An 11,798-nucleotide genomic window follows, 5' to 3' on the forward strand; every position below is an offset into this window, starting at 1 on the left:
ATTCTCCTGCCTCGGCCTCCCGAGTAGCTGGGACTACGCGCGCCCGCCGCCACACCCAGCTGATTTTTTTGTATTTGTTTTTTCGTAGAGATGGGGTTTCGCTGTGTTAGCTAGGAAGGTCTCGATCTCCTGACCTCGTGATCCACCCGCCTCGGTCTCCGGAAGTGCTGGGATGACAGGCATCAGCCACCTCGCCCGGCCCAGAAATGGAGATTTTTGGGCAAACACATTAAAGCAAATAAACGCAAATAGACGAAAATCATTTTAACATTTTTATTTAACCCAAGAAATACAGATAGAATCAACAGCAATAGAATTTACATTGCAGTGATGAATAAGATACATGCTACAAGGCTTCATTATCTGATGCAAAATCTAGTATGTGTTTTACAGCAAACCTCAATTGGAAACTGAATGTCGATCACACAGGCTTGATGTGCGTGTCAATTTCATGAGAGTTACAATCTCGGGATAAGTCTCACATAGCCTAAGAGTCCAAACATACCTTCAAGTGTTCCAACAACTTATTCACTACTCATTCTTGGAACTGAATTTACAAACAAAAATCCCAGCCCATTCATTGCTGAATTGCATCCCATTGAAAGAATGGGTCACAGTTCCTGTTTCTAGTCACTGCTGAGTGACATTAAAGTGCCTTCCATGTTTTGGCGATGGTGAGGACAGGTGCTAGAAGCCTCTGCCCTCAACCTTGTCCACATGAGTTCTAATTTCTTTAGAACAACTATCTCAGGGTGGGAAAGATGGTTCCAAGAAGTGCCTATTGCATTGATTAGGAATCAATGAAACTCTTTCTCCCTGCGGGTTGTCCCATTTGGATTTCAACCGGCACTGTCAGAGCGTTCCACTTTCTCCACATGCTCTGCAGCGCTTGGGACGGTCAGGCATTGTCATGGTGGCTTCTCTAAGAGCTTCTCGGTTGTATTTCAAGGTGTATTTGACATACATTTCCCCGGGGAGGGATACTGAACACTTTCTGAAGTGTTTGTTTGCATCCTCTTTGAGGAAATGTCTGCTCAAGTCTCTTGCTGGGTTTTGAACAGAATCGTTTGTTTGTTCCATTGGAGTATTGACAAGTCTCCGTGTATTCTGGGTATGAGCAGTCCTTGCGTGTATAGATTTGCAAATATTTTGTGCCCCAATCTCAAGGTTGCTCTTTTATACAAATCAAGAGCATCTGAGGCAGAGCAAAGGTTCAGGTGAGAGGACGGAGCATTTCTCCACCTCTCCAGCTCGCGCAGCATCTCTCCTCCGAGGAGCAGAGACACCTGTGCAGGCAGACACCATGAAAACGCAGGCGTGCTTCATTCTGAACAGAGCATCTCTGATTGCCATCTGGTGCCTGAGGGTTCACGGCCCATCAGCCTGAGAAGAGACGTCTTCGGGCCTTGCACATTGGCCTCCATAGAACCTCGTGGCAGATTGTGGGCTCCGGACTGGGTGAGGGAGGTAGAGGTCTGAGGGCAGAGTTGGGCAGGGGCTCCAGGCCATGGAGATCCAAGTTGAATTCTTCAGGCAGAGCCTGTCTCCAGGGCCTAGGCTTGGGCATTTGGGACGAGCCCTGGGGCACAGCGGCTCTGTAGCAAGGTTTGAGGTAGAGGACACGCCGGGAAGAAGGGCCGATTCCATGCACAAGGTTTGACGGGGGTCCCATCACGGGCAGGAAGCCTTGGGGAGCCTCACTCTCTTTTACTGAAGGCGCCACGCACACATTCTCTGCTCTCTGGGCTCTCACAGATCCATTTTCAATGTCAATCTCCCAGACAGTCTCTGTGCTCGTGAACAGGAGCCAGCGGGCATGGGCAGGGTACAAGAGATCCTTCAAGGACATCAGGACTTGCTCAGGGACCACCAGGAGGAGCACACTGACGAGGCTGAGTCGCAGGGCTCCCTGTGGGTCCAGCAGCAAGACCTCCTCTCCCAGCCGCAGGTGCAGGAGCATTCCTGGTTCCAGGACCACGATGATCAGCTTCCTGTGGGGAAGCTGTGGGCCCTGGGGGAGAAAAGCCATGGGTCAGTCATTGTCCTCTGAGGGGGGGCTCAAACAGGGACAGACCAAGGCAGGAGAGCTGTCGGTAACTTCCCCAGGCATAAATTAAACCCTGCAGGGACACCCAGAATTTGCACTTTCATTGACGCCCCTTGGGAGGGTCATTTCCTGGAAGTCCCCTAGGGCCTGGAGCTCAGGCAGACCTGTCTCACCCGCGCCCACCTAGATGGAGCGACCTTACCTGGGGCAGCTCCAGGGGCTGCTGTGCAGGGTGGTGGGGACCTGGCTGTACTGGAGCTGGTTCTACACCTGTGGAGAGAGCAGAGTGTGCAGGTGAAAGCCCTTGTCATGCAGGATGCCCTTGAGGGTTAAAGGTGCCACCGTGAGAAAGACCAAATGCAGAAGAAGCCAGGTACAGGACACCCGCCCACGGAGCTGCAGGAGGAAGCTCCCGACACTCTGGACAGCACAGCTGCTCATCTCATGATGTGATGGGACACAGGCTTCCTAGCAGGAGACTCAGGATGAAAAAGAGAAGATGCCTCACCTGGCTGAGGACCCAGCTCCTCCACTTTCTGGCGTTTTGGGGCATTCGATTGCGTGCTGCTGGAGCTGTAGGACAGAGAGACACAGTCAGATTTCGGGCAGTTACCTGACGTCCAATTCCCCGAATCCCCACGAATTCACTCCACTTCCCTGCCTTTCATTCAAGGTCACGGACTCGTCATCCACTTCCTGTGAGACCTGCTCCCAATCTGTCCTAACTCCCAGCTGTTCTTGTTCTCACCCCATCTACCTGAGCTTCCCTGGGTGAAGAAAAGGCAGGGAAGGAGGGTCGGTGCCCGCAGGGAGCAGTTTACCCTTTCAGGAGCTCACGCAGGCGAGAGTTAGAAACCTCTCCTTGGGTGTGAGGACCTGGAGAAAGACGTTGAGATGCCGGAAATGTGGCACCTCTGTCTGTAGAGGTAACATAGGAACGGGGTCTTAGGATTCCAAGAAAAGCAAGAAGAGAGGAAGGAATTTGTCAGACATGATGGCACACGCCTATAATCCCAGCACTTTGGGAGGCCGAGGTAGGAGGATTGCTTGAGTCCAGGAGTTTGAGAGCAGCCTGGGCAACATGGTGAAACCTAGTCTCTACTAAAAATACAAAACATTAGTGGGGCACGGTGGTGCACGCCTGTGGTCTCACCTACTCAGGAGGCTCAGGCGGGAGGATGGCCTGAGACTCAGAGGTGGAGCCTGCAGTCAGCTAAAACCGCGCCACTGCACTCCAGTGTGGACCATCGGAGTGAGACGCTGTCTCAATAAAATAAATCAGTAAATAATACAAATATAAAAATTAAAAATTAAAAAAGGGGGAAACTGCTCTTTCTTTTTTTCCTCAGTAGATCATGAACTCCTGACATCAGGTCCTACAATCTCCCTTCTTGCAGACCACAGAGCCCATTCCCTGTGGAGCTGGTTGGGTGGATTGAAAGTGGGGCTGCCCTGAGATATGTGTGTGGTTGGGTTGTAGAAGCCTTCCCAGCACCTTGTGATGACTTAGGGGCAACTCACTTCCCTCTTGCCCCAAATTCAAAACACCCAATCTCATGGCAGGTTCATGCGTCTCCTTTCCCTTCCCCTCTCTCTCCAACACACACCCACACACCCCACAGGCAGGTCACCCTGCAGGTGTCCCCAGCACATAGCAAAGCTCACCCGCTCTCTCCCGCGTGTTCGCTCTTGGATTCCGTGCAGGAATCACTGGGGCTTCTTGGGCGCCGGGAACCTTTCATGGTGAAAACTTCCAGGGTTCTCCAAGTCAGCCAATGCCAGTGTTTGTCTGTGTCCTGCAAAGATTTCTTTTTGGTTTCTGGATCCTTTACTTAATTTGAGAGAGCGGTGTCAGCCCCAAAGCTGCTCCCGAAGACTTGCGCTGTGGAGCGACGGGGCCGTGGCCAGCCAGCGGCAGGTGCATCAGGCTCTGACAACTGAGCTCTTGGGGGAATCCTTTATACTGTCAACAGGGTGTGGAGCCAGGGGATTTGTCAGCAGGAACTGATGTGATTGGCTGTTCCCGGTATGACAATGGGAGGGGCCCTCAAGGAGGATTTAGCCATAGCTCAATCGATAGATGACCAATCAACAGAAGCTGCCTAATCCCATCAACAGGCGACCTGTTTCCTGCCCCCTCCCAACCTCTAGGTCTTGCCTAATAATGATAGACACTTGCTGTAATACCCAATTCATCTATCGCTCAAAGAGATTTTAATGTGTGCCTTTTATATTTTCATGCAATAAAAACCTGTTAACTTTCACAGTGGCTGTCCTGGGGCATGTGATGTATATGAAATGAAGTGTCAAGGGAACAGAAGCGGAAGGAAATTCACAAGCATCTCCGAGCGACTCTCCTTGAATTCCTGCCATTTTTTCTAAATCAGCTGCCTTCTTTCTTCCTATCCAAGTAAGAAGGTGCTGTAGGAGTTCAATCTAAGAGCATTTGACAAATACTGCTGCGAATCTCACGATGACCCGAAGGAAACTTGGATTGGATTTCTGAATGTGCTAAGAAAGCGTGTGTGTGTGTGTGTGTGTGTGTGTGCGTTTAACCAGGATGAAGTGGCTGTTCCTGGGGTGCAGACCCTTCTTTGAATGGAGAAAGTCCATTGGTGTTAACTCATTGTGTTTTCGGTGGATATTTTCTCTTTCTATCTTTCCTTTTCTTCTTTCTTTCAGATATTTTCTCCTTCCTTCCTGCCTCCCACCCTCCCTCCATCACTTCCCTTCCTCCCTCCCTAAGTCCCTTCCCTCCCTGCCTCCCTCCGTCCCTCCCTCCGTCCCTCCGTCCCTTCCTGCCTCCCTCCCTCCATCCCTGCGTCTCTCCCTCGCTCCCTCCCTTTGTCCCTCCCTCCCTCTGTCCCTCCCTCCCTCCCTCCTTCCGCACTTCCTTTCTTCCTCCCTTCCCCTTCCCTGCTTCCTTACTTCCTTCCTTCCCTCCTCCCTCCCTTCCTTCCTTCCTTCCTTCCTTCCTTCCATCTGGGGTGTAAAAACAATTGGTGAATAGGAGAATTATGGAATAACTGCCTCAGACATTTATGCAGTTCTCATCTCATTCTGCACACACAGAAGACCGTCTTGGCCTCATCTCCTTGATTTTCAAAATGGACATTCTAAAATCCAGGAGACTGGATGTATCATTTCTAGGCCAAATCGTGAAAGAAAACGTGCAAGAGTTTCATGTGGTCTTCATCTCTGTGATCAGAATTGAGGAAGGCAGGAGTTTTAGATGGTGCATCACCAAGATCGTGGTGATTCCATTATCACTACCCTTGTAACCTGTGACCACCTGTAATCGTTATGAGATATCCAATCCGAGATAGGTGTTAATATTTACTGTATTAATATCTTGGGCTAGGAGTGATGGCTAATGCCTGTGATCCCAGTACTTTGGGAGGCAAAGGCAGGAGGCTGGCTTGAGCCCAAGGGCCCAGGAGGTAGAGACCAGCCAGGACAACGTAGCGAGTCCCCACCTCTACAAAAAATTTAAAAATCAGCCAAGTGTGGTGGTAAGTGCCTGTAGTCGCAGGTATTTCAGAAGGTGAAGTGGGAGGATCGCTTGAGCCTGGGATGTCAAGGCTGCAGAGAGCCGAGATCGTGCCACTCAACTTCAGCCTGGGCAACAGAGCAAGCCTGTGTCTCAAAAAGAAAAGGTTTTTTCCTTTAGGCTTAAATTTTAACCCTCAAACCTCCAATGTGAAGGTATTAGCAGGTGGGGCCATTGGGAGATGATGAGATTATGAAGGTGGAGCCCTCGTAGATGGGATTAGTGCCCTTCTGAAAGTGACAGAAGAGAGCTCGCCAGCACCTTCCATGAGAGGAGACAGGGAGGATATGACAGTCTCCAACCTGGAAGAGGGTCCTCACCAGACCCAGATAATGCTGGCACCCTCATCTTGGACTTCCAGCCTCCAGAACTGTGATAAACACATGTCCGTTCTTAAAAAGAAAATGTGTGGAAAGCAATGTTAATGTTCCCAATCGCTTTTAGTACATTCTTTCCTTAACTATATCTTAATACATAGTTGTGTTGAATGGCCTAGTTTGTAATGTTAGAATATTCATGTTAGTGAATTAATAAATACATCAGTAAAGAATACTGTCCAGGGTGGAATGGTCGTTCACCCCTGTAATCCCAGCACATTGGGAGGCCAAGGGGGCCAGTCATCTGAAGTCGGGAGTTCAAGATCAGCCTGACCAACATGGAGAAACCCTGACTCTACTAAAAATACAAATCAGCCTGTCATAGTGGCACGTGCCTTTAATCCCAGCTACTCGGGAGGCTGAGGCAGGAGAATCACTTGAACCTGGGAGGCAGAGGTTGTGGTGAGCTGAGATCGCGCCATTGCACTCCAGCCTGGGCAACAAAAGCTAAACTCTATCTCAAAAAATTAAAGAAAAAAAAAAAAGAATGCTGTTTGTTGACCATTTGATCGGCTAGTGTTGGTGCTTCCTGGTGGGCCAGGAGAGCCCTGCCCCACCCCCCACCCATTCCAGTAGACATGGCATAAGAGTGATTCTCACTTTTTCTCTAGCCTCTTTATTTATTGGCTGAAATGATTTTTTTTTATGTGTCTTACTAATGTTTCCATAGTACAAAATGAATTGACTTTTACAGTGACTCTTTTGGGGATTGTTACCCAGAATTTGTTTGAACTCCTAAAAAATGGAAGTATGCCGAGCACAATGGCACATGCCTGTAATCCCAGCACTCTGGGAGGTCGAGGCGGGCGGATCACCAGATGTCAGGAGTTGAAGAGCAGCTTGACCAATGTGGTGAAACCCCAACTCTACTGAAAATATAAAAATTAGCCAAGTATGGTGGGGTGCACCTGTAGACCCAGCTACTTGGGAGGCTGAGACACGAGAATTGCTTGAACCTGGGAGGCGGAAGTTGTAGTGAGATGAGCTGAGATGGTCCCATTGCACTCCAGCCTGGATGACAGAGGGAGATTGTGTCTCAAAAAAAAAAAGGGGGCAGCATATGAGATGTTGTGAGAGAGTTTCTATTTGTGACTCCCCTATAATAGTCCAAAGAGACCACCTCTGGGGATCTATTCACAAAAGACTCCTTAGAAGTGCAAACTCATGCATTTGAGAAACGCTGGGGGAAATCTGAAGATGACCTGTGGTGGGGGTATAAATGGACTCGTAGATGTCTTTTGTGATTGTTTGAGTGTGTGTGTGTGTGTGTGTGTGTGTGTGTGTGTGTGTGTGCTGTTATCTGTGGAGTGGCGGATGCTCTTTTGCCTGGAGAAAGCTCCTCTCAATCCACTTACTGTGGGCTCTACCATCTGTGCCTTGTACCCAACAGAAATAAAACAATTTGCTGTAGAAATGGAGTTTTATTTCATTTTACTTTATTTATTATTATAATTATTTTTAGAGCGGGTCTCACTCTGTCACTCAGGATGGAGTGCAATGGCACGATCTCAGATCACTGCAACCTCTGCTTCCTGGACTGAAGGCATCCTCCCTCCTCAGCCTCTGGAGTGGGGAGATCCCACACCTGCCTAGTTTTTGCATTGTGTCTAGATATGGGGTTTCCTCATGTTGCCCAGGCTGGTTTCCATCTCCTGGGCTCTAGTGATCAGCGCCCCTCAGCCTCCCGATGTGCTGGGTTTACAAGTGGGAAGTACTGGGCGTGGGCAGAAATGGAGATTTAGTTTTCTTTTTTTTTGAGACAGGGTCTTTCACTCTCGTCCAGGCTGGAGTGCAGTGGAGTGACCTCGGCTCACTGCAGGCTCTGCCTCCTGTCTTCACGCCATTCTCCTGCCTCGGCCTCCCGAGTAGCTGGGACTACGCGCGCCCGCCGCCACACCCAGCTGATTTTTTTGTATTTGTTTTTTCGTAGAGATGGGGTTTCGCTGTGTTAGCTAGGAAGGTCTCGATCTCCTGACCTCGTGATCCACCCGCCTCGGTCTCCGGAAGTGCTGGGATGACAGGCATCAGCCACCTCGCCCGGCCCAGAAATGGAGATTTTTGGGCAAACACATTAAAGCAAATAAACGCAAATAGACGAAAATCATTTTAACATTTTTATTTAACCCAAGAAATACAGATAGAATCAACAGCAATAGAATTTACATTGCAGTGATGAATAAGATACATGCTACAAGGCTTCATTATCTGATGCAAAATCTAGTATGTGTTTTACAGCAAACCTCAATTGGAAACTGAATGTCGATCACACAGGCTTGATGTGCGTGTCAATTTCATGAGAGTTACAATCTCGGGATAAGTCTCACATAGCCTAAGAGTCCAAACATACCTTCAAGTGTTCCAACAACTTATTCACTACTCATTCTTAGAACTGAATTTACAAACAAAAATCCCAGCCCATTCATTGCTGAATTGCATCCCATTGAAAGAATGGGTCACAGTTCCTGTTTCTAGTCACTGCTGAGTGACATTAAAGTGCCTTCCATGTTTTGGCGATGGTGAGGACAGGTGCTAGAAGCCTCTGCCCTCAACCTTGTCCACATGAGTTCTAATTTCTTTAGAACAACTATCTCAGGGTGGGAAAGATGGTTCCAAGAAGTGCCTATTGCATTGATTAGGAATCAATGAAACTCTTTCTCCCTGCGGGTTGTCCCATTTGGATTTCAACCGGCACTGTCAGAGCGTTCCACTTTCTCCACATGCTCTGCAGCGCTTGGGACGGTCAGGCATTGTCATGGTGGCTTCTCTAAGAGCTTCTCGGTTGTATTTCAAGGTGTATTTGACATACATTTCCCCGGGGAGGGATACTGAACACTTTCTGAAGTGTTTGTTTGCATCCTCTTTGAGGAAATGTCTGCTCAAGTCTCTTGCTGGGTTTTGAACAGAATCGTTTGTTTGTTCCATTGGAGTATTGACAAGTCTCCGTGTATTCTGGGTATGAGCAGTCCTTGCGTGTATAGATTTGCAAATATTTTGTGCCCCAATCTCAAGGTTGCTCTTTTATACAAATCAAGAGCATCTGAGGCAGAGCAAAGGTTCAGGTGAGAGGACGGAGCATTTCTCCACCTCTCCAGCTCGCGCAGCATCTCTCCTCCGAGGAGCAGAGACACCTGTGCAGGCAGACACCATGAAAACGCAGGCGTGCTTCATTCTGAACAGAGCATCTCTGATTGCCATCTGGTGCCTGAGGGTTCACGGCCCATCAGCCTGAGAAGAGACGTCTTCGGGCCTTGCACATTGGCCTCCATAGAACCTCGTGGCAGATTGTGGGCTCCGGACTGGGTGAGGGAGGTAGAGGTCTGAGGGCAGAGTTGGGCAGGGGCTCCAGGCCATGGAGATCCAAGTTGAATTCTTCAGGCAGAGCCTGTCTCCAGGGCCTAGGCTTGGGCATTTGGGACGAGCCCTGGGGCACAGCGGCTCTGTAGCAAGGTTTGAGGTAGAGGACACGCCGGGAAGAAGGGCCGATTCCATGCACAAGGTTTGACGGGGGTCCCATCACGGGCAGGAAGCCTTGGGGAGCCTCACTCTCTTTTACTGAAGGCGCCACGCACACATTCTCTGCTCTCTGGGCTCTCACAGATCCATTTTCAATGTCAATCTCCCAGACAGTCTCTGTGCTCGTGAACAGGAGCCAGCGGGCATGGGCAGGGTACAAGAGATCCTTCAAGGACATCAGGACTTGCTCAGGGACCACCAGGAGGAGCACACTGACGAGGCTGAGTCGCAGGGCTCCCTGTGGGTCCAGCAGCAAGACCTCCTCTCCCAGCCGCAGGTGCAGGAGCATTCCTGGTTCCAGGACCACGATGATCAGCTTCCTGTGGGGAAGCTGTGGGCCCTGGGGGAGAAAAGCCATGGGTCAGTCATTGTCCTCTGAGGGGGGGCTCAAACAGGGACAGACCAAGGCAGGAGAGCTGTCGGTAACTTCCCCAGGCATAAATTAAACCCTGCAGGGACACCCAGAATTTGCACTTTCATTGACGCCCCTTGGGAGGGTCATTTCCTGGAAGTCCCCTAGGGCCTGGAGCTCAGGCAGACCTGTCTCACCCGCGCCCACCTAGATGGAGCGACCTTACCTGGGGCAGCTCCAGGGGCTGCTGTGCAGGGTGGTGGGGACCTGGCTGTACTGGAGCTGGTTCTACACCTGTGGAGAGAGCAGAGTGTGCAGGTGAAAGCCCTTGTCATGCAGGATGCCCTTGAGGGTTAAAGGTGCCACCGTGAGAAAGACCAAATGCAGAAGAAGCCAGGTACAGGACACCCGCCCACGGAGCTGCAGGAGGAAGCTCCCGACACTCTGGACAGCACAGCTGCTCATCTCATGATGTGATGGGACACAGGCTTCCTAGCAGGAGACTCAGGATGAAAAAGAGAAGATGCCTCACCTGGCTGAGGACCCAGCTCCTCCACTTTCTGGCGTTTTGGGGCATTCGATTGCGTGCTGCTGGAGCTGTAGGACAGAGAGACACAGTCAGATTTCGGGCAGTTACCTGACGTCCAATTCCCCGAATCCCCACGAATTCACTCCACTTCCCTGCCTTTCATTCAAGGTCACGGACTCGTCATCCACTTCCTGTGAGACCTGCTCCCAATCTGTCCTAACTCCCAGCTGTTCTTGTTCTCACCCCATCTACCTGAGCTTCCCTGGGTGAAGAAAAGGCAGGGAAGGAGGGTCGGTGCCCGCAGGGAGCAGTTTACCCTTTCAGGAGCTCACGCAGGCGAGAGTTAGAAACCTCTCCTTGGGTGTGAGGACCTGGAGAAAGACGTTGAGATGCCGGAAATGTGGCACCTCTGTCTGTAGAGGTAACATAGGAACGGGGTCTTAGGATTCCAAGAAAAGCAAGAAGAGAGGAAGGAATTTGTCAGACATGATGGCACACGCCTATAATCCCAGCACTTTGGGAGGCCGAGGTAGGAGGATTGCTTGAGTCCAGGAGTTTGAGAGCAGCCTGGGCAACATGGTGAAACCTAGTCTCTACTAAAAATACAAAACATTAGTGGGGCACGGTGGTGCACGCCTGTGGTCTCACCTACTCAGGAGGCTCAGGCGGGAGGATGGCCTGAGACTCAGAGGTGGAGCCTGCAGTCAGCTAAAACCGCGCCACTGCACTCCAGTGTGGACCATCGGAGTGAGACGCTGTCTCAATAAAATAAATCAGTAAATAATACAAATATAAAAATTAAAAATTAAAAAAGGGGGAAACTGCTCTTTCTTTTTTTCCTCAGTAGATCATGAACTCCTGACATCAGGTCCTACAATCTCCCTTCTTGCAGACCACAGAGCCCATTCCCTGTGGAGCTGGTTGGGTGGATTGAAAGTGGGGCTGCCCTGAGATATGTGTGTGGTTGGGTTGTAGAAGCCTTCCCAGCACCTTGTGATGACTTAGGGGCAACTCACTTCCCTCTTGCCCCAAATTCAAAACACCCAATCTCATGGCAGGTTCATGCGTCTCCTTTCCCTTCCCCTCTCTCTCCAACACACACCCACACACCCCACAGGCAGGTCACCCTGCAGGTGTCCCCAGCACATAGCAAAGCTCACCCGCTCTCTCCCGCGTGTTCGCTCTTGGATTCCGTGCAGGAATCACTGGGGCTTCTTGGGCGCCGGGAACCTTTCATGGTGAAAACTTCCAGGGTTCTCCAAGTCAGCCAATGCCAGTGTTTGTCTGTGTCCTGCAAAGATTTCTTTTTGGTTTCTGGATCCTTTACTTAATTTGAGAGAGCGGTGTCAGCCCCAAAGCTGCTCCCGAAGACTTGCGCTGTGGAGCGACGGGGCCGTGGCCAGCCAGCGGCAGGTGCATCAGGCTCTGAC

At 50.3% G+C, this 11,798-nt stretch overlaps 2 protein-coding genes across 3 annotated transcripts; both read right to left on the reverse strand.

The window, feature by feature from the left end:
* Nucleotides 1-259: 259 nt before the first annotated feature.
* On the reverse strand, nucleotides 260-3,982 carry LOC134732117 (proline-rich protein 23D1-like). Its single transcript, XM_063614855.1, has 4 exons — nucleotides 3,713-3,982; nucleotides 2,556-2,620; nucleotides 2,250-2,317; nucleotides 260-2,011 (listed from the first exon to the last, which is right to left on the reverse strand). Exons 1-4 carry the CDS (start codon nucleotides 3,787-3,789, stop codon nucleotides 1,379-1,381), a joined length of 843 nt encoding a protein of 280 aa, XP_063470925.1. The 5' UTR covers nucleotides 3,790-3,982; the 3' UTR covers nucleotides 260-1,378.
* A 4,093-nt stretch (nucleotides 3,983-8,075) lies between these two features.
* LOC134732118 (proline-rich protein 23D1-like) lies at nucleotides 8,076-11,798 on the reverse strand. 2 transcript variants are annotated; one of them, XM_063614857.1, is made up of 3 exons: nucleotides 11,529-11,795; nucleotides 10,066-10,436; nucleotides 8,076-9,827 (listed from the first exon to the last, which is right to left on the reverse strand). In XM_063614857.1, the coding sequence occupies exon 3, from the start codon at nucleotides 9,774-9,776 to the stop codon at nucleotides 9,195-9,197; it is 582 nt and encodes a 193-aa protein (XP_063470927.1). In that variant the 5' UTR covers nucleotides 9,777-9,827; nucleotides 10,066-10,436; nucleotides 11,529-11,795; the 3' UTR covers nucleotides 8,076-9,194. The 2 variants fall into 2 exon arrangements, with proteins under 2 accessions (XP_063470927.1, XP_063470926.1); XM_063614856.1 differs by having other exon boundaries at nucleotides 8,076-10,436; nucleotides 11,529-11,798.

Source organism: Symphalangus syndactylus, chromosome 13 (assembly GCF_028878055.3).
Source record: "Symphalangus syndactylus isolate Jambi chromosome 13, NHGRI_mSymSyn1-v2.1_pri, whole genome shotgun sequence".
NCBI lineage: Eukaryota > Metazoa > Chordata > Mammalia > Primates > Hylobatidae > Symphalangus > Symphalangus syndactylus.

Excerpts from the sequence above, each read along its gene's own strand:
- LOC134732117 (XM_063614855.1), bottom strand. The coding sequence starts at position 3,789 with ATGAAAGGTTCCCGGCGCCCAAGAAGCCCCAGTGATTCCTGCACGGAA. Across the intron at positions 2,318-2,555 it reads GGAGCTGGGTCCTCAGCCAG|GTGTAGAACCAGCTCCAGTA; the intron begins GTGAGGCATCTT and ends CTCTCTCCACAG. Across the intron at positions 2,012-2,249 it reads AGCCCCTGGAGCTGCCCCAG|GGCCCACAGCTTCCCCACAG; the intron begins GTAAGGTCGCTC and ends TTTCTCCCCCAG.
- LOC134732118 (XM_063614856.1), bottom strand. The coding sequence starts at position 9,845 with ATGGCTTTTCTCCCCCAGGGCCCACAGCTTCCCCACAGGAAGCTGATC.